The sequence below is a fragment of the Bos indicus x Bos taurus genome, chromosome X, assembly GCF_003369695.1.
Source record: "Bos indicus x Bos taurus breed Angus x Brahman F1 hybrid chromosome X, Bos_hybrid_MaternalHap_v2.0, whole genome shotgun sequence".
Lineage (NCBI taxonomy): Eukaryota > Metazoa > Chordata > Mammalia > Artiodactyla > Bovidae > Bos > Bos indicus x Bos taurus.
The window spans coordinates 64,437,621-64,460,951 of NC_040105.1; the positions used below are offsets into that span (position 1 = coordinate 64,437,621).

General features: G+C 37.0%; 1 protein-coding gene across 1 annotated transcript in view; it reads right to left on the minus strand.

The window, feature by feature from the left end:
• The window catches only part of TEX11 (testis expressed 11), a 203,933-nt gene that overhangs the window by 158,104 nt on the left and 22,498 nt on the right, over positions 1-23,331 (minus strand). Inside the window, exons 4-5 of the mRNA XM_027534571.1 lie at positions 20,740-20,824; positions 15,920-15,999 (exon numbers count right to left, since the gene is read on the minus strand). Coding sequence (XP_027390372.1) covers positions 15,920-15,999; positions 20,740-20,824 — 165 coding nt within the window. The remainder of the gene's footprint in view (positions 1-15,919; positions 16,000-20,739; positions 20,825-23,331) is intronic.

Below are 23,331 nucleotides of genomic sequence, written 5' to 3' on the forward strand. Positions count from 1 at the left end.
AGCCACCCAAATCCAGGAAACCCAGAGAGTCCCATACAGGAGAAACCCAAGGAGAAACACACCAAGACAAATACTAATCAAACTAATGAAAATTAAACACAAAGAACAAACATTAAAAGCACCAAGGGAAAAGCAACAAATAATATTCAAGGGGATCCCCACAACAACTGATCTTTCAACAGAAACTGCAGGCCAGGAGGGAGTGGCAGGATATACTTAAAGTGATGAAAGTGAAAAGCCTGCAACCAAGATTACTCTATCCAGCAAGGATTTCATTCATATTCAAAGGAAAAATCAAAAGCTTTCCAGACAAGGAAAGGTTAAGAGAATTCAGTACCACCAAACCAGCTTTACAACAAATGCTAAAGGAACTTTTGTAAGCAGGAAGCATAAGACGAAAGAAAAGGACTAAAAAAAACAAACCACAAACAATAAAGTAAATGGTAATAGGATCATACATATCAATAATTACCTTAAGTATAAATGGATTAAATGTTCTAACCAAAAGACACAGATTGGCTGATTGGATGTAAAAACAAGATGGCTATATGGGCTGTCTACAAGAAATCCACTTCCGACCTAGAGACACATACAGAATGAAAGCGAGGGGCTTGGAAAAGATATTCCATGCAAATGGAAATCAAAAGAAAGCTCGAGCAGCAATACTCATATCAGATAAAATAGAATTTAAAATAAAGACTGTTACAAGAGACAAAGAAGGGCACTACATAATGATGAAGGGATCAATCCAAGAAGATATAACAATTATATGTGTACCCAACACAGGAGCACCTCAATACAGAAGGCAAATGTTACCAAATATTAAAGGGGAAATCAACAGTAACAAAGTAATAGTGAGGGCCTTTAACACCCAACTCACACCAATGGACAGATCATCCAGACAGAAAATTAATAAAGAAACAAAAGCTTTAAATGATACATTGGACCAATGGGACCTAACTGATATCTTGATACATAAAGGGCATTTCATCCAAAAACAGTAGACTGTACTTTTTCTCAAGTGCACATGGAACGTTCTCCAGGATAGATCACATCTGAGTCACAAATCAAGCCTTGGTAAATTTTAAAGAACAGATATCATTTCAAGCATCTTTTCTGACCATAATGCTATAAGATTAGATATCAACTACAGGGGAAAAAATATAAAAACACAAACACATAGAGGATAAATAATACACTTATGAATCACCAAGAGGTCACCAAAGAATTTAAAGAGGAGCTCAGAAAATACCTAGAAGCAAATGACAATGAAAAACAACAACTCAAAACCAATGCGATGCAGTAAAGGCAGTGCTATGAGGAAGTCTATGGCAACACAATCCTACCTCAAGACACCAGAGAAACATCAAATAAATGACTTAACCCTAAACCTAAAGTAACTAGAAAAAGAACAAAAATAATCCAAAGTCAATAGAAAGAAAGAAATGATAAAGATCAGAGCAGAAATAAAAGAAATGAAGGAGACAGTAGCAAAGACTGATAAATCTAAAAGCTGGTTTGAGACAGCACAAGAGACACAGATGTATAGAACAGCCTGTTGGACTCTGTGGGAGAGGGAGAGGGTGGAATGATTTGGGGGAATGGCACTGAAACATGTATAATATCATATATGAAACGAATCACCAGTCCAGGTTCGATGCAGGATACAGGATGCTTGGGGCTGGTGCACTGGGATGACCCAGAGGGATGGTATGGGGAGGGAGGTGGGAGAGGGGTTCAGGATGGGGAACATGTGTACACTCGTGATGGATTCATGTTGATGTATGGCAAAACCAATACAATATTGTAAAGTAATTAACCTCCAATTAAAATAAGTAAATTTATATTAAAAAAGCTGGTTCTTTGAAAAGATAAACAAAATTGATAAACCATTAGATAAACTCATGAAGAAAAAAGGAGAAGACTCAGATCAATAAAATTAGAAATGAAAAACAAATTACAACAGACAATGCAGATATACAAAGGATCACAAGAGACTACTACAAGCAACTCTATGCCAATAAAACACACAACCTCTAAGAAATGGACAAATTCTTAGAAAAATATAACCTTGCAAAACTGAATCGGGAAGAAATAGAAAAAATGAAGTGACCAACTAGAAGCATGGAAATCAAAACTGTAATAAAAAAATCTCCCCACAAAAAGCCAAGAATCATATGGTTTCACAGGTAAATTCTACCAAAAGTTTAGAGAAGAGCTAATACCTATTGTCCTCAAACTCTTCCAGAAAATTACACAGGAAGGAAAACTCCCAAACTCATTCTACAAAGCCCCCATCATACTGATACCAAAACCAGACAAGGGACAAAGTTGCCACAAAGAAAGAAAATCACAGGCCAATATCAATGATGAACATATATGAAAAAATCCTCAACACAATTCTAGCAAATAGAATCCAACAACACATTAAAAGGACCATACATCATGATCAAGTGGGCTTTATCCCTGTGATGCAAGGATTCTTCAGTATATGCAAATCAATCAATGCTATATACCATATTAACAAACTGAGAGATAAAAAACAATCATCTAGAGAAAGCTATTCCACAAAATTCAACACTCATTTATAATAAAAACTCTCGAGAAAGTAGGCATAGAAGGAACATACCTCAACATATTAAAGGCCACATATGACAAACCCATAGCAAACATTATTTTCAATGGTGCAAAAATGAAAGCATTTCCTCTAAAATTAGGAACAAGAAAAGGGTGCCCACTCTTGCCACTATTATTCAACACAGTTTTGGAAGTCCTAGCCACAGCAGTCGGAGAAGAAAAAGAAAGAAAAGGAATGCATATTGGAATAAAAGATACACAGACATCCCTTGCATTCCTATACACTAACAATGAAAAATCAGAAAGAGAAATTAAGGAAACAATCCCATTCACTACTTCAAAAAAAAAAAAAAAAAGAATAAAATATCTAGGAATAAACTTATGTAAAGAGACAAAAGACCTGTATGCAGAAATCTGTAAGACACTGATGAAAGAAATCAAAGATGACACAGAGATATATCATGTTCTTAGATTGGGATTGGAAGAATCAACATTGTGAAAACGACTAAACTACTCAAAGCAATCTACAGATTCAGTGCAATCCCTAACAAACTACCAATGGTATTTTTCACAGAACTAGAACAAGAAATTTCATAATTTGCATGGAAACAGAAAAGACCTCGAATAGCCAAAGCAATCTTAAGAAAGAAAAACTGAGCTGGAGGAATCAACCTTCCTGACTTCAGACTTTATACAAAGCTACAGTCATCAAGACAATATGGTACTGGCACAAAAACAGAAATACAGATCAATGGAACAAGACATAAAGCCCAGAGATAAACCCACGCACATATGGGCACCTTATGTTTGACCAAGGATGCAAGGATATACAATGGAGAAAAGACAGCCTATTCAACAGTGGTGCTGGAAAAGCCGAGCAGCTATATGTAAAAGAATGAATCTAGAACACCTCCTAACACCACACACAAAAATAAACTCAAAATGGATTAAAGACTTAAATGTAAGGCCAGAAACTATAAAGCTCCTAACAGGAAAACATAGACAGTACACTCCTTGACATAAATCACAGCAAATTCTCTGATTCACATCCTAGAGTAATGGAAATAAAAATGAAAATAAACAAATGGGACCTAATTAAACTTAAAAGCTTTTGCACAACAAAGGAAACTACAAATGAGGTGAAAAGACAAACCTCAGAATGGGAGAAAATAATTACAAATGAGATATCTGACAAAGCATTCATCTCTAAAATATACAAGGAGCTCATGAAGTTCAATACCAGAAAAACAAACAACTCAAACAAAAAGTGGGCAGAAGATCTAAACAGACATTTCTCCAAAGAAGACATACTGATGGCTAATAAATACACGAAAAGATGCTCAACACTGCTCATTATTAGAGAAATGCAAATCAAAACTGCAATGAGGTGTCACCTCACACCAATCAGAATGATCATCATCAAAAAAATCTATAAACAATAAATGCTGGAGAAGATGTAGAGAAAAGGGAACTCTCTTGTATTGTTGGTGAGAATGTAAATTGATACAGCGACTATGGAGAACAGTATGGATATTCCTTAAAGTACTAGGAATAAAAACTACCATATAACCCAACAATCTCAATACTGGGCATATACCCTGAGGAAACCATAACAGAAAAAGACACAAGCACCCAAATATTCACTGCAGTACTATCTACAATAGCTAAGACAATGGACATAGATATCCACTGACTGATGAATGGATAAAGAAGTTTGGGTATCTATATATAATGGAATATTTCTCAGCCACAAAAAGGAAAACATTTGAGTCAGTCCTAATGAGGTGGATGAACTTAGAGCCTATTATACAGAGTGAAGTAACTCAAAAAGAGAAAGATAAATACAGTATATTAATGCATATATATGGAATCTAGGGCTTCCCTGGTGGCTTGAATAGTAAAGAATCTGCCTGCAGGGGACCTGGGTTCAGTCACTGGGTCGAGAAGATCCCCTGGAGAAGGGAAAGGCAACCCACTCCAGTATTCTTGCCTGAAGAATTAATTCCATGGACAGAGGAGCCTGAAGGGCTACAGTCCATGGGGTCACAAAGAGTCAGACATGACTAAGTAACTAACACTTTCACTTTCACATGGAATCTAGAAAGATGGCATTGATGAACCCACTTGCAGGGCAGCAGTGGAGATGCAGACATAGAGAACAGACTTGTAGACACAGTGGGGGAAAAGAGAGTGGGAAGAATTGAGAGAATAGCACTGAAACATATATTACCATATGTAAAACAGATAACCAATGGGAATTTGCTGTATAATTCAGGAAGCTCAAATTCAGTGCTCTGTAACAATGCAGAAGGGTTGGATGGGGTGGGAGGGAGGTTCAAGAGGGTGGAGAAATACATATGCCTATGGTTGATTCATGCTGATGTTAGAAACCAACACAATATTGTAAATTAAGTATCTTCCAATTAAAAATTAATAAATTTTTAAAATTCACACCTCTTCTAAATTGGCTGATGATTATACTGGGTAAAATATTTAATCCTCTGTCCAGATTCAGTAGTGTAATCCACAGAAAACAAAAAAGTAACAGCATTTATTAGAATCCTATGTTCTCCATGGAACTCCATAATTAAAGAAAAATGGTCTTAAAAGCAATAATAAAAAATTAATAGACTTGAAAATACATCTTCTAAGAAATATGAAAAGAAAACTTTGGGATAATTTAAACAAGAAGAGAAAGTTCTAAAAATTAATGCCTCACATACCTGAAGAAATTTTTCTATGATAAACACTAGATTATAAGTCAACATACCTGGGATCTGGTATTTAATTATATCTCTAATAAAAATTTTCTTAGTTCAGCAAATGCTTATTATATATCCATTACACGCCAGGCACCCCAAAGAAGCTCACACTATTATAACTGAAAGACATCTAAATAAATAGTTGATGAGTAATACATACAAATACTGTGGAAGCAAACAAGAACTGAATCAAGATGGAGGATTGAGTATACACTATAGCCACACCCTCTATTACAAATCCCTAGAAATGATATGTATATATACTATATACTATGATATACTAGAAACGATATATAATATCATATATATATATATTATGATACAGATCATATATATCATATAATTTCTAGGAATTTACATATTTTTATAGAAATAATATTAATAATAGTCCTGAAAAAAGAGTATTTTTAGTTGATTGGAAATTATGAAGAACCTCTGAAAAATAGCAAATTGACTGAGGCAAAAACCTACATGCTAAAATGCACAAAAATGCAAAATACGGAAATATTCTAGATGTGAACAGGAGGAGTATCAGGCAGTAGGCTTCACTCCCAAAAGACTTTCCCCTCCTCCTCAGAAAGGAACAGTGAGTATGATCACTTAGACTAGAAAAAAGTAGAGTTCCAAATGGCTGACAACACAAGTCAATGCAAAATCTCTGCTCCTAATTCTCGATCAGTTATTGGACTCGGGTTACAGTAAATAGTGTGACACGCTATTCACAGAAAACTATCAAGGACTCTCAAACCAAATATAAGCAAGAATCACCAAATTTTTGAGGGAAACCAGTAATATGAAAGGACAACCCACTACTCAACAAACAGAATACCTGAGGAAATAGAATTAGGACAGCTAATAGATGGAAACAAAGAGATACATCATTATTATCCACAGAATTAAATAGCAGTCACAATCAATAAAATGCTTTTAGTTATCATTCTTTAAAATCAATAAAGCCAAAAATGCAAACATTAGATGTAACTGAAGTTGGAAGGTTAATGATGAGGAAACGGAGAGAGAATGATAAAGGTACTAATATCCTCACAGAGTTGAACGTAAAGATATACTCTCTGGGACTTCCCTGGTGGTCCAGTGGTTGGGCATCTGCCTGCCAATGAAGGGTACGCAGGTTTGGTCCCTGGCCTGAGAAGATCCCACATGCCATGGGGCAACTGGGCTAGGCACCATAACGACTGAGCCCGCTTGCCCAGAGCCTGTGCTCCACATAAGAGAAGCCACAGCAATGAGAAGCCCATGCCCAGCAAAGAGGAGTAGCACCCCCACTCACCAGAACTAGATAAAGCCTGCATGTAGCATTAAAGACCCAGCACAGTCCAAAAATATAATTAACTTAAAAAATATATACTCTCCAAAACTGATGGAGTAAGAAATAAATACTTAAATATATAAAAATAAATAAATCTGAATTTAAATAATAATCATTAACATAAATAAAAAAGAGTATAATATAACTAATAAAAACTGAAAGGCAGAGTCAGGGAGGCAATATGTAATATGAGATAAATCTTCACATATCTGTGAAACATGGTATATGTAGTATTTCTGTATAAGAAACAGACAATATATGAAGCTGATGAATCAAGAATTAATTATTGTACGCTGAGCTGTATCGCCCCCCTCCCCATCCAAAAATTTATTTGAAGCCCTAGGTCCCAGTACCTCAGAATGTGACTGTATTTGAAGGTAGGTCCTATAACAAAATAAATTTAAAATGAAACCATTAAGGTGTGCCCTAATCCAATCTGACTGGTATCCTTATAAGAAATCTGGATACACAAAGGGACACCAGGGATGTGCACACACAGAGGGCACAGCCAAAAAGCAGCCATCTGCAATCCAAAAAGAGGCCTCAGAAGAAAACAAACTTTCCAACACCCTGATCTTAAACTTTTTAAGATTTTAGATTTTAGATCGTGATTTTTGACAGAACTGTGAGAAAATAAATTCCCACTGTTTAGACCACCCACTCCATAGTATTTTCTAATGGTAGCCTAGCAAACTAATACAGTGATACAAGCATATGATTAAGATATATGGACGTAAACATGACAAATAAAAACAAAAATGGTTATGAGTAACAGCCTTAAAAACAGGAAAAGATACATGCACAAGGCATTTCATTGCAGCACTCAAATGTCCATCAAAGAGGGCAGGTTGAATATAAAGTACATGCACCAATTGAATAATACCATGTAGCTAAAAAAATAAAGAATATGTCTGTATACTGCTATGGAGTGATCTCTAGGATATAATGTTAAGTTGGGTAAAAAAAAAAAAAAAGGAAGGACCTACCCTACAGTACATGGAAATCTGCTCAATGTTATGTGGCAGCCTGGATGGGAGGGGAGTTTGGGGGAAAATGGACATGTATATGTATGGCTGGAAAAAAGTTAAATAAATAAAAAATACACCTAAAGCCAGACATCCTGGAGTGAGAAGTCCAAGTGTGCCTTAGGAAGCATTACTATGAACAAAGCTAGTGGAATTCCAGCTGAGCTATTTCAAATCCTAAAAGATGATGTTGTGAAAGTGCTGCACTCAATGTGCCAGCAAATTTGGAAAATTCAGCAGTGGTCACAGGACTGGAAAAGGTCAGTTTTCATTCTAATCCCAAATCAGGGCAATGTAAAAGAATGTTCAAACTACTGTACAATTGCACGCATTTCACATGCTAGCAAGGAAATGCTCAAAATACTTAAAAGTTAGGATTCAACAGTATGTGAACTGAGAACTTCCAGATGGTAGAAGCTGGATTTAGGAAAGGCAGAGGAACCAGAGATCAAATTGCCAACACCCACTGGATCGCAGAAAAAAGCAAGAGAATTTCAGAAAAACTTCTGCTTCATCGACTACGCTAAAGCCTTTGACTGTGTGGATCACAACAAACTGTGGAAAATTCTTCAAGAAATGGAAATACCAGACTCCCTTACCTGCCTCCTGAGAAACCTGTATGCAGGTCAAGAAGTAACAGAACTGGACATGGAACAATGGACTGGTACAAAATTGGGAAAGGAATACATCAAGGCTATATACTGTCACCCTGCTTATTTAACTTATATTCAGAGTACATCATGTGAAATGCTGGGCTGGATGAAGCTCAAGTCAGAATCAAGATTTCTGGGAGAAATATCAATAAGTTCAGATATGCAGATGACACCACTCCTATGGCAAAAAATGAAGAGGAACTCTTGAAGAGCCTCTTGATGAAGGTGAAAGAGCAGAGTGAAAAAGCTAGCTTAAAACTCAACATTAAAAAACTAAGATCATGGCATCCAGTCCCATCACTTCATGGCAAATAGATGGGAAAACAATGGAAACAGAGACAGACTTTATTTTCTTGGGCTCCAAAATCTGCAGATGGTGATTGCAGCCATGAAATTCGACGACATGTGCTCCTTGGAAGAAAAGCTATGACCAACCTAGACAGCTTATTAACAAGCAGAGACATTACTTTGCTGACAAAGGTCCATATAGTCAAAGCTATAGTTTTTCCAGTAGTCATGCAGAGGTATCAGAGTTGGACCATAAAGAAGGCTGAGCACCAAAAAACTGATGCTTTCAAACTGTGGTGTTGGAGAAGACTCTTGAGAGTCCCTTGGACTGCAAGGAGATCCAACCAGTCAATCCTAAAGGAAATCAGTCCTGAATAATCATTGGAAGGACTGATGCTAAAGCTGGAGCTCCAATACTTTGGCCATCTAGTGAGAAGAGCTCACTCACTGGAGAAGACCCTGATGCAGGAGAAGGGGATGACAGAGGATGAGATGGCTGGATGGCATCACTGACTTAATGGACATGAGTTTGAGTAAATTCCGGGAGACAGTTAAGGACAGGGAAGCCTGGCATGCTGCAGTCCATGGGGTCTCAAAGAGTCGGTCATGACTGAGCGATTAAACAACAACAAATCATAAGCATGCACACTCAGTCATGTCCAACTCTGTGTGATCCTACAGACTACAACCCCACCAAGTTCTTCTGTCCATGGGATTCTCCAGGCAAGAATACAGTAATCAAAGTTAACTGTAGTGATCTCAGAATAAAGTGAACTATTATTTTCCAAAAAATGGTGGAGAAAAGTATACATACGGAATGTTACCAACTATCTAAGAGCCTTGGGGCAGGTTCCTAGATAAACAGGTATTCTCAGATAAATAGGTAAGAATAATCTTATAAGTATTCTTAGATAAACAGTTAAGATATTCTTAGATAAATAGATATGAATACCTATTTGCTTATATGTTAAAACAAGAAGAAAGAAAGTGGAAGTGAAGTTGCTCAGTTGTGTCCAACTCTTTGCGACCCCATGGACTGTAGCCTACAACACTCCTCCATCCATGGGATTTTCCAGGCAAGAGTACTGGAGTGGGTTGCCATTTCCTTCTCCAAAGGATCTTCCCAACCCAGGGATCGAACCTGGGTCTCCCGCATTGTAGGCAGATGCTTTGCCATCTGAGCCACCAGGGAAGACTTTAAAACCAAAAGGAAAGACAAATATTCTATGCTATCACTTACATGAAGAAATCTAAAAGATAAAACAAACAAATACATATAACAAAACAGAAACAAGCTCATAGATACAGAGAAGAAACTAGTGGTTACCAGCGGTGAACGGGAAGAAGGGACAAGAAAGGGGTTGGGGATAAAGAGATACAAACTACTGTGTATAAAATAAATAAGCAACACAGATATATTGTACAGCAAAGGGCCATACAGCCATTACTTTATAATAACTTTAAATGGAGTATGCTGCTGCTGTCGCTTCAGTCGTGTCCGACTCTGTGCGACCCAATAGACGTAAGCCCACCAGGCTCCCCCATCCCTGGGATTCTCCAGGCAAGAACACTGGAGTGGGTTGCCATTTCCTACTCCAAGGCATGAAAGTGGAAAGTGAAAAGTGAGAGTGAAATCGCTCAGTCGTTTCCAAGCAACCCCATGGACTGCAGCCCACCAGGCTCCTCCATCCATGGGATTTTCCAGGCAAGAGTACTGGAGTGGGGTGCCACTGCCTTCTCCAAAATGGAGTATAATCTATAAAAATACTGAATCACTATGCTGTACACATGAAACTAATACTACAAATAATGCTTCAATAAAATACATGTGTACATACAGGCATACATACATGTGTTTATGAAAAATGTTTGTATACATATTTATATACATATACACATACATACATACATGTCTATCAAAGGATTTGTTAGATACCATCACCAACTCAATGGACATGACATGAATCTGAGCAAACTCAGATCCATATGAAGGACAGGGAAGCCTAGTGTGCTGCAGTCCATGAGTCACAAGGAGATGACTTAGCAACTTAACAACTACAATCAAAAGGATAAACAATAAATAAACAAAATAGTTATCTACAGGGGAAGGGAGGGAATAGCATGTAAAAGAGAGAGATAGAAGCTAGACTTATCCGAAGATAGTTCCTTTAGTAGATTTGACTTAACTTCAGAACCATGTCAATATTTTACATAATTATAAAACAACATTAAATCAAAATGAGTAAGAGGGAAGCAATCACAAAAATCAAAAGCAAATAGAAGCAAATAAATCTAACTGTATCAAGTTGACAGCATAATCATAGAGAAAGGAATTTTTGACATAATTTTAAAATAATATTTTAATAATACTGAAACAATATTTTGACTGTACATTCCTAGTGGGATATACCTTTAAGAACAAAACTGCAAAAAAATTCCTAACCATTTTTAGAAATCATTCTTTGTAATAATATTGATATTGGTATATTCTGAAACTGTTATAAAAATAATTTTTAGGATAAAAGAGGTTATTCATTATATTAATGTTTAGCACCAAGATTTTTAGAACCAAGAGACACAAATATAAAATCCAGAAACTAAGTTTAAAAAAAAAAAGAAGCTAAGTAAAATACTATAATACTAAATAGCAACTGGAAATATCAGTATGAACTCATTATGTACTTTCTTTTTAAAAAAATGTACTTCATAGCTCTGTCAACTTAAAAGGTCTAGAAACAATGCCAATGCAATAGCAATGAGCACCTGTAACATCCAGACTCTTATTTCTAAATAACACTCTCCACTAAAAGGAAACAAGGCTCCTTAGAGGAATGGCTGATTCCAGGTCTAGAGCAAGAACTATACAAGACAAACCTGGATAACTTGTCATATCAGAAACCAAATAAAACTATTAAAAACTGCTGAGTTCATGCCAAAAGACTCAGAACCACTTAAAGAAGCTCCTACTAGCCAAAAGTAGGACACTGTGCTTCAGTAAGAATAATAACTACAAAGGATTGACAGTCACTAAGTATGTTAAAACCCATGAATTCACAATGTTAAAAAAAAAACACTTAGCCATTATTAAAGGATGTTAGAGAACCAACTCATTATTCTGAAAACTGTTAAATAAAGGGGAAGAGTCATGACTTTCTCAAAGTATACTTCAGAGTGACCAAATCATTTATGAAAGCTTCTCTCTATTCCAGTTAATAAACAAAGAAGGAATACAGAGGTAGAATATGCAAATTTCCACAGAAATAATGGATCTAGGGATAACAATCATCAAAGGGCACTACACAACAGAAGAGAAACAACAAACATTACTGACTCCTGACGGAAGCACACCATGCCGCTGATGAATTCTTCCTGACAAAAATGAACCTGAATCAGATCAAGCTTCTAAATCTAACTACTAGTTTTCTGGAAAAACAGAGGACAAAGTACTAATATTAAACAATACACTAACAATGTAGTTATCAGAATGCAGAATTTAGAATATATTAACAAAGTACAAGGTGCAAATTTAATGCTGATTCTAAAAACCAACTGGAAAGAAGCAGGATGGATGAGAATAAGTGTGAGTAGTTGCAGGGAGGGAAGACTGGATATTTTATGATTTTAGAAAAATCCTTATTAAATTTAATTGGGTATAATAATAGGTAGGGGTTTTTTTGGAATAAAAATCTTGTCTTTAAGAAACATGTACTGAAATATTTATGGGCAAAATAATATTTTTTTGGATATGTTTCAAAATAATCCATGGGATTGCTTAGGAGAGATATAGAACAAACAAGAGTGGTGGTGAGTTGATGATTACTCTAGCTGAGTGATGAGTAAATAGGGGAATCATACTGTATCTTCTACTTTGTGTGTACATTTGAGCTTTTCAATAAAATACTGTTTTAAAATACTGGGAAAAATATTTTCCATTAAAAACATACTTGCTCATAGGGAGCAAGACAGAGGTAGAAAGGGATGGAGTAGAAAACTATTACTTTTGACTACTTTCATTACTTTTCATAAATCCTAAATTATAAGTTCAACATTTAGTCCACTGAATTACTGTACTAACAACTACAGTACTACTGAGACCTCTAATGGTAACAGATATAATTATTATGAAAGTAACATTGATAGCATGAAAAGACAAAAACATACGACACTGGAAGATGAGACTCCCAGGTCAGCAGGTGTCCAATACACTACTGGGAAGAGCAGAGAAATAGCTCCAGAAAAGAATGAAGAGGCTGGGCCAAAGCAGAAATGATGCTCAGTTGTGGATGTGTCTGGTGCTGAAAGTAGGGTTCGATGCTATGGAGAACAATATTGCACAGGAACCTGGAATGTTAGATCCACGAATCAAGGTAAATTGGACATGGTCAAGCAGGAGATGGCAACAGTTAGCACTGTCATTTTAGGAATCAGTGAACTAAAATGGATGGGAATGGGAGAATTTAATTCAGATGACTGTTATACCTACTACTGTGGGCAAGAATCCCTTAGAACGAATGGAGTAGCCCTCATAGTCAACAAAAGAGCCCAAAACGCAGTGCTTGGGGAGCAATCTCAAAAACGACAGAATGATCTCTGTTTGTTTCCAAGGCAAATCATTCAGTATCACAAAAATCCAAGTCTATGCCCAAATCACTAAATGCCAAAGAAGCTGAAGTTGAATGGTTCTATGAAGACCTACAACACCTTCTAGAATACCCAAAAAAGATGTCCTTTTCATCATAGGGGACTGGAAGGCAAAGTAAGAAGTCAAGAGATAACTGGAGTAACAGGCAAGTATGTCCTTGGAGTACAAAATGAAGCAGAGCAAAGGACAACAGAGTTTTGCCAAGAGAATGCACTGGTTATAGCAAACACCCTCTTCCAACAACACAAGAGAAGACTCTACACATGGACATCACCAGATGTCAATACCGAAATCAGACTGATTATATTCTTTTCAGCCAAAGATGGAGAAGCTCTATACAGTCAGCAAAAACAAGACCGGGAGCTGACTATGGCACAGATCATGAACTCATCATTGCCAAATTCAGACTTAAATTGAAGAAAGTAGGGAAAACCACTAGGCCATTCAGGTATGACCTAAATCAAATCCCTTACAATTATACAGTGGAAGTGAGAAATAGATTCAAGGGATTAGATCTGACAGACAGAGTGCCTGAAGAATTGTGGACGGAGGTCTGTTAACACTGTACAAGAGGTGGTGACCAAAATCATCCCCAAGAAAAAGAAATGCAAGAAGGCAAAGTGGTTGTGTGAGGGGGCCTTACAAATAGCTGAGAAGAGAAGGGAAAGGCAAAGGAGAAAGGGAAAGATATACCTAACTGAATGCAGAGTTCCAGAGAACAGCAAGGAGAGAAAAGAAAGCCTTCTTGAGTGAACAAGCCAAAGAAGAAGAGGAAAACTAGAAATCTCTTCAAAAAAATTAGATACCAAGGGAACATTTCATGCAAAGATAAACACAATAAAAGAAATGGTAAGGACCTAGCAGAAGTAGAAGAGATTAAGAAGAGGTGTAAAGAATTAACAGAAAAACTACACAAAAAAGGTCTTATTGACCTGGATAAGCACAATGGTGTGTGTGGCCACTGACCTAGAGGCCAGACATCTTGGAGTGTGAAATCAAGTGGGCCTTAGGAAGCATTACTATGAAGAAAGCTAGTGGACGTGATGGAATTCCAGCTGAGCTATTTCAAACCTAAAAGATGATGCTGCACTCAGTATGTCAGAAAATTTGGAAAACTCAGCAGAGGCCACAGGACTGAAAAAGGTCAGTTTTCGTTCCAATCCCAAAGAAAGGTAATACCAAAGAATGTTCAAACTACCATACAATTGTCCTCATTTCACATGGTAGCAAGGTAATACTCAAAATCCTTCAAGCTAGGCTTCAGCAGTACATGAACCAAAAAATTCCAGATGTTCAAGCTGGATTTAGAAAAGGCAGAGGAACCAGAGATCAAATTGCCAACATCTGCTTGATCATACAGAAAGCAAGGGAATTCCAGAAAAACACCTACTTCTGCTTCACTTACTGCACTAAAGCTTTTGACTGTGTGGATCACAAGCAGCTATGGAAAATTCTTAAAGAGATGGGAATACCAGATCACCTTACCTGTCTCATGAGAAACCTGTAGGCAGGTCAAGAAGCAACGGTCAGAACTGGACATGGAACAAAGGACTGGTTGAAAATTAGGAAAGGAGTACATCAAGGCTGTATATTGTCACCCAGCTTATTTAACTTATATGCAGAGTACAACATGTGAAATGCTGGGCTGTATGAATCACAAACTGGAATCAAGACTGCTGGGAGAAATACCAACAATCTCAGATATGCAGATAATACCACTATAATGGCAGAAAGCAAAGAGGAACTGAAGAGGCCCTTGATGAAGGTGAAAGAGGACAGTGAAAAGTCTGGCTTAAAGCTCAGCATCAAAAGCTAAGATCATCGCATCCAGTCCCATCACTTTATGGCAATCAAATGGGGGAAAAGTAGAAATGGTGGCAGATTTTTTTTTCTTGGGTTAAACAATCACTGTGGAAGGTGATTGCAGCCATGAAATTAAGATGGTTGCTCCTTTGGAGAAAAGCTATGACAAACCTAGACAGCGTATTTAAAAGTAGAGACATCTCTCTGCCAACAAAGGTCCATCTGTATAGTCAAAGCAACAAAGGTCCATCTGTATAGTCAAAGCTATGGTTTTTCCAGTAGTCATGTACAGATGTGAGGGATGGACCATAAAGAAGGCTGAGCACTGAAGAACTGATGCTTTTCAAGTGTGGTGCTAGAGAATACTCTTAAGAATCCCTTAGACAGCAAGGAAATCAAACCAGTCAATCCTAAAGGAAATCAACCCTGAATATTCACTGGAATGACTGATGCTGAAGCTGAAGCTCCAATATTTTGGCCACCTGATGCAAAGAACCAACTCACTGGAAAAGCCCTGATGTTGGGAAAGACAGAGGGCAGGAGAAGAACGGGGCAAGAGAGGATGAAATGCTTGGATGGCATTACTGACAATGAACAGTTTGAGAAAACTCCAGGAGATGGTAAGGCACAGGGAAGCCTGGTTTGCTGCAGTCCATGGTGTCACAACGAGTCAAACACAACTTAGAGGCTGAATAACAACAACATTGACAGAATTAAAGGATATAACACCCCTTCCACGTTTACACTAAATTCAACCATCTTCACAGGAAAATTCAACCATTTTCATAGGAGTAATGACTATCTCACTGCATGTGCCCTCTCTTGATTTAATTAGGACTTACCAGAATTTGTCTATGAATAGCTTCTTCTGAAGCATCTGGGTGCTCACACATGCGAATCAACTTACAAGCAACATGCCGCACTGCAAAACAGTAATTCAGTAATTAAGACACCCATAAACACAAAACATTCATTCTCCTTTTATATATACCTATAAAGAGAAAAGAGGAGTGAAGTAAAATCATATTTGTTGTTAAAAATAGGACTTTTAAAGGCCTTTTTAAAAAATCAATTACCAAAAGTAGATGACCTGAAAATTACCAAATGAATAATTTGCTTAAGTCAAACAGATATTTTCAAATTTTAATTTCTACAGGTCTTAAATCCCAAAGACTCATATGATGCTCTTGTATGCACCATGCCAGCAGGAAAATTCTAAGTAGAATTGGAATCTAAAGCTATTCAACATCTGACAAAATTTCTGAATATCAGAATATTTTAAGATTATTCTCCTAAAATGTGAAACTTCCTAAATACATTATTTTCTTCAGATGAGGTAAAGTTCTTGAAGCATAACTTAGAAAATACAGATATCTTCGTTGTACAGTTAATTTACCCTGAAAATAGAAAAGCTTGAATAACTGTAACCTTTTTGTGTGGTTTCTTTCATCATAAAACATACCCAGATTTTTAAAGATAACTCCACATATAACTGAACTAATTGCCTTGATATTTTCAAAACTCTGCAGCCATTCTATGTTAATATCATTTTAATTAATATTCCAATAAAAAGTGATTTGCCCAGCTTAAATTACAGGGTAATTGAAGTAATCAAATTTTTATTAACCATCACAAAAAGGAAAATTTATTCATTCCCTCAACAAATTTAATTTGTTTCTGGAAAAAAACTTACAGTAAAATAATTTCTAAACATATATTTACTTTGTCTTGCATTTCCAGTTTTGAAAATGTTTTTTTTTCCAAAGTTTACTAATTTTTCAGTATTCTCAATGACCCTGATCTCTCTATTCCTTCCCCACTACCTTCAAATATATCTATTTCCCTTCTTTGAAAAAATTCAACTAACCCCACTGTGCTTCAAGCTTCCATCCCATTTCACCTCTTCCTCTCATTGCCCAACTTTTTTTTTTTAATTATTTGGCTGCATCAGGTCTTAATTGCAGCACTTAGGGTCTTCTGGTTAAGGCATGTGGTCTCTCTAGTTGTGGTGCAGGCTTGTGGGATCTTAGTTCCCAGATCAGGGATCAAACCCGTGTCCCCTGCATTGCAAGGTAGTTCTTAACAAGGACCACCAGGAAAAGTCTCAAAATTTCATGATCTGAATGACCCACTATCTCAATTTTATTACTGCTCCCTCTTTTCCCTAATGTCCTGCCATCTGTTAGGCTTCATTATCATTTTACTAAAGCTGCACTCACAAAGATCAGCTTCCCTGACTTCACAGCAACATTTCCCAATGATCATAACCTTTTTGAAAAATACCACTTCCTTCACCTCACTCTATCCTAGTTCAGCATGAAGCAGTGTCCCTCTGTGGGAACTGTCTTAGTCTAAGAACTTTGCTCCAGGCCTACGTTCTTGATCCAGGTGTGTATAACTATCACCATTAAGCCTTATGACCAAAGGCAGCTGAGGCTAAGACAGAACACTATTTCAGTATAAAGATGTTTTCTTTGATGTTGTTGTTCTATCCTCATCTTTTCATCAGCCTGTTCTTGGCCCTCTATACTATAAATATCCTGGTTGGGTGCTTGTTGACAGACTACACAAAACAAAGATTTTTTCTCACATCTCTAACTTTACACAAAACATAGATTTGCATCTGCTGGCACTTGTGAATTCTTTATTTGTCCTGTTTATTTAGCTTTAATCCATTCCTTTCTAAATCTTCAAGAATAATGTGCCTTGTATTTTCATTCTGGAGTCTTACCTTGTCCCTTTTACCTACTGCCTGCCATAACATGGTTTGACAACCCTATAAAGGAGTATGTACTCAATAAGTGGGTGTGCTTATTTAACTTTTATGCAGAGTCCATCATGTGAAATGCCGGGCTGGATGAAGCACAAGCTGGAATCAAGACTGCTGAGAGAAATATCAATAACCTCAGATACGCAGATGACACCACCCTTATGGCAGAAAGTGAAGAGGAACTAAAGAGCCTCTTGATGAAAGTGAAAGAGGAGAGTGAAAAAGCTCGCTTAAAACTCAACATTCAAAAAACTAAGATCATGGCATCCAGTCCCATCACTCCATGGCAAACAGATGGAGAAACAATGGAAACAGGGACAGACTTTATTTTCTTGGGCTCCAAAATCACTGCAGATGGTGACTGCAGCCATGAAATCAAAAGACACTTGCTCCTTGGAAAAAAACCTATGACAAACCTAGACAGCGTATTAAAAGGCAGAGGTATTATTTTGCTGACAAATGTCCATCTAGTCAAAGCTATAGTTTTTCCAGGAGTCATGTATGGATGTGAGTGTTGGACTATAAAGAAAGCTAAGCACCAAAGAATCAATGCTTTTGAACTGCGGTGTTGGAGAAGACTCTTGAGAGTCCCTTGGACTGCAAGGAGATCAAAACAGTCAGTCTTAAAGGAAATCAGTCCTGAATATTCATTGGAAGGACTGATGCTAAAGCTGGAGCTCCAATACTTTGGCCACCTGATGTGAAGAATTGACTCATTGGAAAAGACCATGATGCTGGGCAAGACTGAAGGTGGGAGGAGAAGAGGACAACAGAGGATGAGATGGTTGGATGGCATCATTGACTTAATGAATATGAGTATGAGTGAGTCCTGGGAGTTGATGATGGACAGGGAAGCCTGGTATGCTCAGTCCATGGGGTCGCAAAGAGTCAGACACAACTGAGTGACTGAACTGAAGTGGATAGTGAGTCTCCTCTAGAATATTTTGACTATTCCTTTTATGTCTCCTATCCTTGCTCTTTTACTTCTTTTACTTAACTGGAAGAATTAAGGTTAAAATCTCACTACTCTATTCTCTCAACACCATTGGTTCTTAAAATTTGCTGTGCATGAAAATTCCTAAGAAATTTTTTCAAATTATAGACATGCCCAGAATTCCTCCTAAACCCCAAAATCAAAACCTCCAATGATGGGGCCTCGGCATCTGTATTTGAAAAAGGCTCCACAAGGGACTCTCATTTATACAAATATTTAAGAACCACTGTTCTTTCTTTTCTCCCTCCGAGAATTCAACAACTTGTGTGGCTTCAACAATCACCTCCATGTGAATAACTATCAAATCTATAGGCAGCCCAACCTTTCACACAAGCTCCAGTCTCACATCTCTAACTTTACTGTCACCTCAAATACAACAGGTCTAAAACTAAAGTTTACAAGTCATTCCTCTACTTCTCGCTTTCCCATTTCTGTCCATTGTTCCATAATCCTTCCCAAGAATACAAAATTATAGTGCATAAATCTTGAATGACTTTTTTGATCACATAACATAATCCAGGCACATTGAATTTGTTTTTGAGACAAAATATCTTCCAACCAATCAATGTATTTTGGAAATAAAATTTTTTTAAACCAGATGCTTCCTGCACTACATCCTGTATTCCACTGTATCTTAAAAATACTGTACACATAACAAGCACCCAAATATCTAAGAACTGCAGAGTCAGTACATTAGGAAAGGTCCTAGGGCTACAGCTCCCATTTCATCTACCAAATCCCCACTACTGGGCAAGAAGTGAAAAACAGCCAGAGCAGTGTCCCTTGATACGCAGAATGGGAGGAGTTTAGAATTAACCCATTTTAACATCACACAATTCATCTATGCAGTAGGTTTCTCCCACAGATGAATTTCCAACTCTTCCCTCCTCACAACTCCAGGATCTAAGCCCTCTAGGAGCAATGATATCAACATTTATCTGAGAGTTAAAGAGATAGAACTGTTCTCTAAACATCTTAATAGAAGAGTGGGCTAATAAGTAAGTATATTATTGACTATACTAACCACTAAGTACCCAATACGTACACTGAGGTTGTATACAGTTTGGTTTATATTCATACAGATAAATATTTAGTATTAAATTCTATTTGTTGCATACAGACAAAATTCATTTCTCTGCAAGGCAAAGCACTCCAGAGATTCACCTTTTGACAGGTTGCCTCAACATAATCTTTATAATGAAGCAATATACTTTCCATAAATGCATTAACTGTCACTATCCTTGTTGGAAATCAGTAACTGTCAGCACACTAGATCCTGCCCATTTAGCTAAAGTGCTCATACTCTGCCAGACAGTGGATCACATTTAATACACCAAAGCAGATGAATACGGTTTGGGGTTTTTTTTTAGTTGTTGTTATTCTTGTTTGCTTTATAATTTTCCTCAGTAACTCAGTCCAATGTTTATCAACTCACCTCATAAAGAAACTATTCTTTACAGATTTTTTATTCAATCTAAATTCCTCACACAGCAACATTTTTCATTATTTTCTTAATGGAGAAGAGAACCTACTATTTGATGGTTCTTCAGAATCCAGATGATTCTAATCATCTCTTCTCCAGAGAAACAAACCACGTCCTTTGACACTTCTTCAAGTTCTCATTTTCCCCACCTCATTTTTAATCATCTTTTTTGTTCACCACCAGACTATTTCTTCAATGAAGCTTTTAAATTACAATGAAAAAAAGCTAACCTCTGAAAAATGATAAAACCAAGGCAGGGTTTGCTCGAGAAACTACAGTCTAAGGATTGTTTTGTTTAATTTTCTTTCAACAAATATGCATTTAAGAACTGATAAAAATATTTAAATTACAGGAACACAATCTGATGTACAATAAGAATATTCCTCATAGTATGAGTTACTAAATATATACGTACCTTTAGCTTTCTGTTCTTCATTTATCACCAAACCTATATTATTGGTAATTATCCAGTTCCACAGGTTTACTGCCATTTCTTCAATCTGTGCAACAGAAACATTTTCTTAGTTAAAATACTGTCTGCCTCCAATGATATTTTATTTCTTGCATGTTTCACATTTATGTGACTATTGTGGGTTATTTACACATCTGTTGGGAGCAGCATTAGGCATTACTGACAAAATGGAGGCATGGCCCCAACCCCCTCTCCTCATCCCGCAGGCACAGTCCTGGGATGAAGGAGTTAGGTCTTGTGATTCTGACTTGTTCTTTCCTTTCTTCAGTTGGCTGGTAAGAATGTTAAGGTGCTTACTGTTTTTGAGAGAAGCATGAGAAAGCACAAAGACTTCTGCAGTTGTGCCCAGAAAATAATCTATAAAGTAACCACTGACATTTGTTCAAGGATCTTTACAAAGAATGTTCCAGGATGAGCACACAGGTGGCAGCTTGAGGCCATGGGAAGGATTGTTATCTGAGACCTGTTTGTGAGGGAAATATTTATGGCAAAAGAAGTTTGCTGGGTTTAGGAGTAATTAAGAATAGTTGAAAGCTAAAAGTTTAAGGAATGTTGTAGTGTTAGCATATTTTACTATAGCTTACAGAGATTAGGAATTTTAAAGATATAAATAGCTAGAAGCCTTTTTAGGAGATGGTGATCTTAAGATGCTAGAGGCAAACAGGATTTAGAAAGATAAGAAATAAACTGAGGAATGTAGCATGAGTTACAACATAATCACAAGTTAAGTATAGGACACATAAGAGGAAGTAGATAATAGTAAAGCCATTCTGAGAGAATTGCTGAAGCAGGAACTCTGTTTGTAGGGCAACAATGATTTCTGGAGACAATAAATCTGGGTGTGGTGGGGGGACTAAAAATGTCAAACCTCTGACCTAATGCTTTTGTCAAAGTATAAAAGAAAACCTGAAGCTTAAAATAAACATGTAGCCCCGCACCTTGAGTCAGAGGCTACATCATTGTCCACCGACACCGCTCACCCCTTCAGGCTGATTCCCTGGCTGCTGGAGCTGGACTCCGGCACATGTCCTCCATAACCTAGTCTTTTTACTTTTTCTCCCAAAAACTTAACATCAGAGTAATTATATCACTGTCCTATCAACACAACTTGTTCATTCCTATCTGTGTACCTTTATTCATACAAACCAGTCAGTCCTAAAGGAAATCAACCCTGAATATTCACTGGAAGGACTGTTGCTGACACGGAAGCTCCAATACTTGGGCCACCTGGTGTGAAGAGCCAACTCATTGGAAAAGACCCTGATGCTGGGAAAGATTGAGGGCAGGAGGAGAAGGGGGCAACAAAGGACAAGATGGTTAGATGGCACCACTGACTCATTGGACATGAGTTTGAGCAACCTTCAGGAGATAGTGAAGGACAGGGGAGCCTGGCATGCTGCAGTCCATGGGGCTGCAAAGAGGACACAACTTAGTGACTAAACAACAAGAAATTCATAGTTGGCTTCACCAGATATACCTCCTCCCCTTATCTTTATGTAATTCAAATTCAAATTCAACCTCACCAAGAACATACATGCAATTTTCAACAACTACTACATTCTTCATTATCTTTCTCTTCTTTGAATTCCTGTATTCACTAAGTTTCACATAATTGAACAATTAATTATGCTACTTTGTATTATTTATCTTTTGTTTTTGTTGTTACTCTTATTTCCCAACTAGGCTTCTTGATATCAAAGATCGTACCTTACTCAATTTATGTAGCACTCACATTACCTACCAAAGTGCTAAGTAAAGAATACATATTCAAATAATAAGATTCATTTTACTATGTCCTGTTCTAGGAACAAGGGGAGCAAAGATTTTGGCAGCTTCTTTTGGGGTTTATCTTTCTATCAGGTCAACCAGATGAAAAAATGAATCAATCTCATAGCATCAAAAGAATAAAATTTGCAATAAGTTGGCTTCTGGCAAGAGATCTCTAGAGGCAATAGTTGATCCTGGGTGGTACTACTGCCTGAGACCAATATACCATAGCTCTGGCCTAAATCTCCCAGTGTGCTATAGTGACGACAATACAAGTTATATACCTACCATTCTTATCATAAACATATTGATAGCAAATGACTAAAAGGAATAATAACTGGAAAAAAAATTTAAACTCAGTTTGTGTACAATAATGGTACACAATTGTATTTTAGTTTATTCGTTTATTTTCTCCAGTGCCACTTTTTCCCCCTATGGTTTCAAATTTCCCTGATGAGCTCTGCTTTAAACAGATTATTTATTTGGCATGGCCATCATTTCACTAACTATTCTGCAGCTAATTGTCATGCTTACCTCCATCTCTCTCACATAGTATCCCCATCCCACAACTGACCTAATGATGACTTTCACATGAAGTATTATTTGATATGTTTCATCAAAAGCACATGGAGTTAATATTTGACTCAAAATTTCCCAGAAAAACAAATGGTATTTAGAGGGAAATATTAACATCCAGAATAAAGCAACTTAAAGAAGTTGCCTTTTTTGATATTTTAGAAAGCAATTTAACAATATGTAAAAAGAGCC